Source organism: Pituophis catenifer, unplaced genomic scaffold (genome assembly GCF_029215685.1).
Source record: "Pituophis catenifer annectens isolate HBS135680 unplaced genomic scaffold, rPitCat1.0.hap2 SCAF_1, whole genome shotgun sequence".
In the NCBI taxonomy this organism is placed as follows: domain Eukaryota; kingdom Metazoa; phylum Chordata; class Lepidosauria; order Squamata; family Colubridae; genus Pituophis; species Pituophis catenifer.
Genome location: NW_027256881.1, coordinates 203,848,076 through 203,856,911, shown reverse-complemented (window position 1 = coordinate 203,856,911; position 8,836 = coordinate 203,848,076). Strand labels below are relative to the sequence as shown.

Below are 8,836 nucleotides of genomic sequence, written 5' to 3'. Positions count from 1 at the left end.
AAAGAGTTGCCTCCTCTCTTCGGCTCGTAATGTCATCCTGAGGAAAAATGCATTTGAATTAAGGCACCAAAAGCTTGTCCATTCCTGCTTTGAAGCATCTTATTGCACCCGGTTGTTGCCTACTTTATTCAAACATATATTTTTCTGGGACTGTATGGCTAGTTCAGGCTTACACTAAGTTTCCTCTTGCTTTATTCTCTGCTCCTATATCTGCCACCTGTCATCCAGGCTGTTTTGGATACTGGTTAGTATTCTTTTGACCCACTTCAAAAATAGTTCAACATAATAGCCACAAGCCAAGCATAGGGCACATTCATGCCTGAAACTTGTTTAGGTGGACAATTTGATAGGCAGCTATACCTGCTATTCAAAATATCCAACTATGCTCACCTGGCTTCACTCTACCGCAAATTAAGTAACTGATTATTGTCTTTTCCCAGTGGCAGGTGACACTTCATGAGAGGAGAAACAATGTCAAGGGAATGCACTTTCATTAAAGGTTTTTTTGCCTTTAAACCAAAAGAGCACCACCACTGGTTATAGGCTTCTTGATGAGAAAGAAGGCTGGGTCATCACTAGTAGCCTGCTTTTGGGATTGATGGGTTGCACATCAACATTTATATATCATAGATTAAGAGAGTTGGAGGGGACCTTGTAGGTCATCTAGTCCAACCCCCCGCCCAAGTAGGAGACCCTACACCACTACAGCATAAATAAAGTGAACAAAGCTGGTTGGGCTCATGAACACCGTTTGCAATTTCTTTTCGGATTGCAGCTTCTTTGGTGCAATTAGTTCCTCTTGTGTCCTGTGAACGTGCACGGATAAGACCCCTGAATTTTGCAAAAGGGTCTCTTTCCCCTTTTCTCCCGGCCGCGCCTGCGCCTTTCCCTCTCTGAGAGCTCCGAGACTCCCATCCACCGCACAATATGTAATGCCGCCCAGTGACGTATGACGTACGTCAGAAGCCACCGAAGACCAGCGCCAAGCGAGCTCAAAGTACTAAAGCAACCTCGCCGCTTCCGCTTTCCCAGCAGCCTCCGGGTGAGCCACTCGCCTCACCCACGACGTCTTGGGGGGGAGGGGGGAGAGGCCGAGAGCCAGACTTCCGTATTAAGCTTCGGGCTAGGTTAGAGGGTCGCTGTTCTCGCGAGAGTTGAAGGGACGGGTGTCCGTTGACTCCGCGGTGATTGGCAGGCGGCGCTGAGGTAGCTTCCTCCTTACTACAGACCGTAGGGTAGTCAGCGGCCGCCATTGTCGGCTCGGCGAGCGGCTGGGGGGGAGAGCCCGTGAAGGCGGCGAACGGCGCTGGGGGAGACGGCGGCCAACGCAAGCAGGTGATGTCTTGCGGAGGAGAGAGAGAGAAAGCGAAACCGAAGAGGCGGGAGGAGGGCCCTGGCTTCGCGGGGACTTGCGGAAGGGAAGTGCCACGGTTTGGGGAGCTGAGGAAGTCTCCATTTTGTGGGCTTTGGGCGGCGAAGTTCTTGGCCCAGTTTCCTCCCCTTCCCCGTTTGCCTTGTACGGTTCGGAAAGAGAGCTCTGACTCGGCAAACGGACCCCAGGCTTGCACGTCTGCCCTGGGCGCGTCCGCGTAGGGACGAAGGCGCCCTCCTCCATGGGGCTTCTTCGTTGTGCAATCGAGTCCGGAAAAGAGAAACCTTCCGCTGTTTTGACTGTTGGCTTGAAGGGGTTTTGGGAGGAAATGCGGTTTCTTATCCAGGGAGAAGTCCAGTTTCAGAGAGGTCAGGGGACTTCTCCATACATTCAGGTGGTTAAATTAAAATCGGAACTCGGGTTTTCCTGGGTTGTCTCCAGTATGAGGTCATTGGGGTGTTTATTATATAGACTTAAGTAAAGTCAGCTTGGCATTCAGGTTATGACTAATCCTTTACAAGTCTCTCTCTTTCAGCTTTTTAGGATTGCCTTTTTTTTAAAAAAAAATCATCTGATTAAAAAGGAACGCCAATAAGAGTTCGGGTTGCCGCTTCTCCCTTGCGCTGCTTAGCCTTAATTTGAGAGTATTTGAGTATTTAGAACAGGCGGTTAAAAAAAAACAAAACCAGCATTTATTGCAATTTGGAGAGTATCCGACTTGTTAGAGGACTGACTTGTTCATTTGCCTTCAACTAATATCCAATATTTTCTCCTTAAAACTGGGTATGATTTCCCTCCAGTGAAAAATACTGTATTTAGTTGGAACCCTATGACCATATCAGTATTACATTAGTTACTGACCAGTAGGAAGCACTACATGGCCACTTTTGTCCTTATTGGGTCTCTTCAAGGGATAAGTATCCTCCATACTAGATAGTCTTTATTTCATTCTTTAACGTCCATTATGGAGGATGCCTACATCTGGAAACTCAGTAAGGGCAGAACCAGATGTGTAGTGCCTCCTACTGATTATTAGCAAAATATATGTAAGCCATATAAGTCCCCTCTGTGAAAGGAAGCAATCTTGAGGCCTCTAGCATGAGGCCTAGACTAATAAATATCACAACTAATTTGAGCCATAGAAAGGCATAGATGTAGCTTCTATAAATAACAATTCTCCAGCTATGGTTTTTACAGTGAAATGGATATATAGTAGATGGAGAACATGGAGGCTGGATCTAGTGAATAACAAATGTGCTAACTTGCCCTAAATTGGATTTGTCTAAAACCTGTGATTGATAGGTTGCTCTTTCTATATCAGCAGGAGGTTGATACAGCTAAATTCTGTGGATTGAATAGGACAAAGATGCTTATGTTTGCTGGTTCCTTCTGTCTTTGCATTTGCTTGCATCCTTTCTCTTCATCTGCTTCAAAGATCTGAGAGACACTCTTCTGCCTATCCCAGAAAGTCTCAACGAACACAATGATTTTAACACATTACAATAGCCAATTCATTAGATTTTTGTAACTATTTTCATATGTACCAACCCGTTCTCCCTCTTGTCCCATTTTAATTTAAATCTGTTAACAGTTCCATGTATCTGTTAAAGTGAGCTACAATTCATGAAAGTTTATATGTTTTAATAAAATTGTTAGTCTAAAAAATGCTACCAAACTCTGATTTCCTGGAACAGTTAAGGAAATAGTACATAATTGCTTCTCTCTTCCTTCCTCTAATTGGGATGTTGTAAGCACAGCACCAGTCATGAGCCCTTCTATTACTGAAATACACATGTTGAATGCATTTCCTTTTGTTTAATGCAGTTTTGCCATTTAAAACTAGTACTTAGAACAATAAGACCACTAAAACTTGTCTGGTTCATTTTAAAATGACCTGGAGATACAATATTTAAAATTCTGTGGCTGATCTTAAATCACATTTGAAATTTTCTGGACTTTTATTTTATGAAATAAGGCTGGTAAATGACTAGCTGCTAGAAAAATTTTGAGGCATGATACATGACTACTAACTCTTTTACAGATACTTTTAGGATTGCTTCTTTTGCATTGGGATGTACATTAATAGTATAGAAATAAATGGGTTCTAAAATAGGAAATTGCTGAGATACTCTCATGGATCAGTTTGCAAATAAGCCTACAATTCTTTCTACTATTTAGTATTGCCACCGTTTTTTGAAATTGACATTGTAAGGAAAGAAGTATTGTTTTAAACTGCACCAATAAAAGGGTTATAAGCAAGCTTCTCCTTTCTGTTGCATACCATGTCCTTTGTGGGCAGAAAGGAAGATTGGATTGTTCAGCCAGATATATATGTACTCTTGTTTATTGATAAGAGCTTAATTTCTCTTCTCTTTTAGTTTTGATTTTGCTGTGGCCAAAATAGTCAAAAGTAGGACAATAGGGCACAACTTTGATTATATTTGAATTCAAGCTGTGAGAAGAGTAGGAACATTAATAACCTTCAAAGTAATTATGTTGCTGTTTTAGGTCTAGTTTGATATTGGATTTGCTAGTTTACAGCTGTGCAGAAATGAAACAATATATAGTATTTTGATGTTATTTCTCCTCTATCAATATAATTACTGTTGGATTTTTTAAAAAAATGCAATATGTTTTTGATAATGGAATCTTCTAAGATCCTAAGGGTTTAAGATATATAGAGCTATAGGTATGCTTCCAGTATAGGTAAGAATGTATTTTTAGCTAAACGTGCCCTAATCTAAGTTGTATTTTTCAGTTTTTTAAATATTCCAAAATCAATCCATATGTATAATAATAGTAGAAAACCAGAGATTGACAGAATAGGTTCTCATGCAAAATAATATTGAATACTTGATTAAATGCAGAGATAAATTATATGCATTAAAATAAGATAAAGTTCTATTTGCCTGCAAGACTTATGTTTACTTCTAGGCCATGTGTCTAAATAGTTGTTTCTAAACCAGTGTTTAATGAATTGCATATTCTTTATATTCCACAGTCTGTTTTGTGGAGGATATGAATTGTAAATAAGGTATAATAATATCTACTAAACTAAATTTTCAGAAGTGTGTTAATGCTGTACTACAAATTTATTAGATTACATGATTGTGTAAAGATGCAATAAAAATTTATTGAAAAGTGATGTTTAATGGTGACTTTTGTCCAATTTGATTATAATATAAATCATACGTGTATGATGTTTCTGTGCTTTTATAAACATATACATTACTCACACCTAATGCACATTTCATAAATGTTTAGCCAATTGATGTCCTTTCTTTAGATTTTATGGATTTTGGGTTTGCAGATTTTACAGATTAGTGGTCTCTAGAAAGTGATACTAGATTTTAGGTGGAATTGATGACATCTAAAAGCTATGCAAAGGCCTTCCTAGCCACAGTTGCCACCTTCTCAAGCAAGAGCTGTAAATTCAGGAAAACTCAGATTGTGCTCTCAGATCTGTCTGAGGCAGTGCCACCCCATCAGAACCAAAAATGACAAGTCCCCAGAATCAGATAGTCCAAAAAACTCAAAGCCACTTGGTCTTCTTAGGTTGAATTGAAGTCTGTTCTGTCCTATCCAGGTCCTATCACATCCTCTAGGCACAGAGATTGAACCTCCATGGCATCTCTCGGGTGACCTGGCACACTAACCCTGCTAAGTATCATCAGCAACTTATAAAATTTATCTTTTTGATGCTTATATCTCATTTGTAGTATTTAAAATACTGATTAGCGGTTTAGTGTACAAACATAGGGGCAAAATTAACCACTGATTACAAACCTGTAGCTTTTCTTCCTATATTTTGCACAGTTCATTAATTAGAAAAGTTGAATATTTGTTTTTATATAGTGCACACAAAATGGAATCAAAGCCATCAAGAATTCCACGGAGGTTATCTGTTCAGCCATCTGGTTCTCGAAGTACTAGGATAGGAGCTGGAAGTGGTGGAACAAGTTTAACTGATTCATACCGTACGAGAGAGTCTTCATTAAGATTTGATTCTGGACGCCAGGTAACTTTTATGATGGTATATTCTCCATCTTTCTCTAGTTGATAAGCTCAAATTGTCTGAAGTTTCATTAACAACTTGGTTATATAAAAGATGCTGAATAAATACTTGTTTATTTTTTTTTTGTTTTAAAAATCATTCAAAACTTAATAGTTGAGATTGCTTTATGGTACTCCATTCTCTTTCCCTCTTGGCAAACTTATTGCATTGCATTGCATTTTTGTTTTAACGTACACTGTGCACAATTATTAGGCAAGTTGTATTTTTTAGGATTACCGTATTTTTCGGACTATAAGATGCTCTGGACTATAAGATGCACCTAGCTTTTGGGGAGGAAAACAAGAAAAAAAAATCTTCCTCTGCTTCTCAGCAATTTGTCTCCTTGCAGCAAACAGCCTGGTCAACTTCAGCACAGCCTGATTTTGATGAAAATTTTCTCATCTCCTTTATTTTCATCTGTTAAAGTAAGAATAATAATTCAAAATTTACAAATAAACATTTTCAACATTTCAAAAATAATCAGTGACCAATATAGCCTTCCATTCATGGAGTCTGTCAGTTTCTTGATCTGTTGATGATGAACTTTTTGTGGAGCAGCAACCACAGCCTCCCAGATACTGTTCAGAGAGGTGTACTGTTTTCCTTCACTGTAAATTACCCGGCAGGTTGCAGTTCCGGAATATGACAGCACTGGAGGATAATGGATTCCTGGTAGCTTCACATTTGATTCTTCTCAAATCTTTGGCAGTTAATTTGCATCTTCTTTCTCAACATGTTTCTTGCAACCCTGTTGACTATTTGCAATAAAACATTTGATGGTTCTGTGATCACGCCCCAATATCTTAGCAATTTCAAGAGTGCTGCATCCCTCTGAAAGACTTCTTACAATTTTTGACTTTTCAGAATCAGTTAAATCTGTTTTTTGGCCCATTTTGCATGAGGAAAAGCTGCTGCCTAGTAGTTATGCACACCTTGATGGAGGGTGTTGATCTCCTTAGGCCACACTCTCCCTCATTACACAAATACACATCACCTGATATATCCACTATGCATTCAAATTTATACAGCTTGGAGGTGGAAAATATGCATGCAAAGGATGATATGGTCAAAATACTCACTTAACTAATAATTGTGCACACAGTGTATTACATAGAGACTTGCAGTTTTAAAAAACCTGAATGACTTTTAACAAGGAAAAAAAGTATTCTTTACTAGAATAGAGCAGTTTAAGGCCTTATTAAAAATCATCTAGGTTGCACTCTGAACTTTAGAACTACAGGTAGTCTTGGATTATTGTTCGAAATTATGGTGGTGCTAAAAGAGGGAGAGTTAATGCCTGGCCCTTGAAGTTCCAGTCATTACAGTGTCCCCACAGTCACATGACCATGATTTGGGGGCTTCGCATCTGGCTCTCTCAATTTATGATGGTTGCAATATCAAGTGATTGCCATTTGCGACCTTCCTTTCTGACTTCCCTCTACATCAGTTGGGAAGCCAACAGGAGATCAAAAGTTGCTCCTGCAAGTCACTCCTGCCACTTTTTTGCCCATTCATCTGCTCGTGCACTCTGTGGTCTCTGCTTACCTGTAGCACTTACCCACCTTTACTCCAAAGCATCTGCTTGCAGTCCTTAAGTTATGATGGCAACCAAGACTGCTGAGATTGCTCTGCTGTCACTAAGTGATGTGGGCATCACTTAGCAATGGAAATTCCAATCCCAACTGCTGCTCTAATCTGAGACCTATATTTTCTTGGGATGTACTTTCTATCTTTTTCAATGTGTCACTGACTTGGACTCTTTTATCATATTTTTTAAATTAGAAAAAAATATTAATTGTATTCTTTTTATATGTTAGAACTTTGGCTTTTAAGGCATAGTACAGCTAGAACAGTAGTGAACTAATGAATAAAGATTCTGCTAAAAGTACCTGATAAAATTGCATTAAAAAAACCCTGATCATAAGTATTGGACAACCGGTATATAGGTGTTGCATAAGTGGAATTTGTTTTAGTGGTTTGTGAAAATTTACTAGAACCGACTTTCTCACTAGAGTTCTTGTAAGTTTTCCTCTAGGTGTTCTGAAAAAAAGAAAGAAATGTAGATCCATATGTAAGTTAAAATATAAAACAGTATAAAGTCATTGTGTAAAAACAGTAGATCCATATGTAAGTTATTCAATGTTCCTAGGCAGGTTAAAATATAAAGCAATATAAAGTTATTGTGTAAAATCAGTAGAACAATGAATTAAATAACAAAAATAATAAAGCATAGTAGCTACAATAACAGAATGGCTTGAAAAAATCTAAAGTCATAAAATATATGGGAAAATAAAAAATAGAATAGAAGTTAATATATTGTATATAATAAGATTATGAGTTTGAGGAGACCATGTCAATTTCCCATACATTTATAGAATTCCTTAGATGACTTGGGATTAGTTTCTTATCTCAGCCCAGCCTACTTCAGAAAATGGTAACAAGAAAAAAAATTAGACACTTATGTTACCTTGAATGCCTAGGGGAAAGGAGGGATATATATAATGAAAATAATACAGATATAAAAAGTAGATACTGTTTAGACATGTTTAGAAATGTATATGAAACAATTTAGGTGATTTTACTAACTAGTTAAATCAATCTTAAATTGGACATAAATGTTTTAGTCTTCTTGCTCTGGAAAGAATTGCCTTTGCAGTTAGGAATATCCTCAATTTTCATTGAACAATGTGAAGTAAAATATACTGAGTTTCAATCAAATGTGTTTTAGGGAGAGGAGCAGAACTTTTACCCCAGCTAAAAATCTAGTGAGGCTTTTGCCTTGGAGCAGAGTTACATTAGCCCTCTTCAGAATTGTCCCCAAATACACTTTTTTCTTTTCTGTATGTTCATGATCATAATATGAACATGATTACTTATAAATCTTATTTGAAATATTACGTTCTTGAACTCTGGTATTGAATAATTCAGTCTCCACTCAGAAAGATACAGTGCATTACTTTCAGTTTGAGTTCATGGAAGTGCATAACTTTATTTCCCATAATAAAACATGAAGATACATTCCCCCACCCCTTTTCTTCTCTTTCTGTTGCTCTCTTCATTGTAATGATAACTGCATAGCTGTTGAAAAATACTTACAGAGAAAGTATAACTGTAGCATCTATTTGGGATTTAGTTCCAAGGATCTTGTTATAGATAGTTATTGCTAGATAGTTGTTTATAGATTGTTATAGATAGTTATTGATAGATAGTCCTAAGTATGATCACTTAGACAAGTATTGTTGACACCAAGAGTGGCTTTTCAAGCAAAAGTTTTCTAAGACAGAAAATTATAAGTGTTGAGCCTGGGAATTCTGCATGTATTCTGCCACTTATCTTTGGCTGTTACCACAGTTCATCCTACAGCATACTGCCATGATGGCGACCCTATGGCACATGTGCCACAGGTGGCA

The 8,836-nt window shown here is 38.0% G+C and overlaps 1 protein-coding gene across 4 annotated transcripts in view; it reads left to right on the top strand.

Moving 5' to 3' along the window:
* The first annotated feature begins 1,236 nt into the window (after positions 1 to 1,236).
* Positions 1,237 to 8,836, top strand: part of MARCHF7 (membrane associated ring-CH-type finger 7) — a 35,175-nt gene continuing 27,575 nt past the window's right edge. For all 4 annotated transcript variants that reach the window (XM_070940172.1, XM_070940092.1, XM_070940012.1 and 1 more), the window contains exons 1-2: positions 1,237 to 1,335; positions 5,228 to 5,390. In XM_070940172.1, the coding sequence (XP_070796273.1) occupies positions 5,238 to 5,390 (153 nt within the window). In that variant the 5' untranslated portion in view covers positions 1,237 to 1,335; positions 5,228 to 5,237. The remainder of the gene's footprint in view (positions 1,336 to 5,227; positions 5,391 to 8,836) is intronic.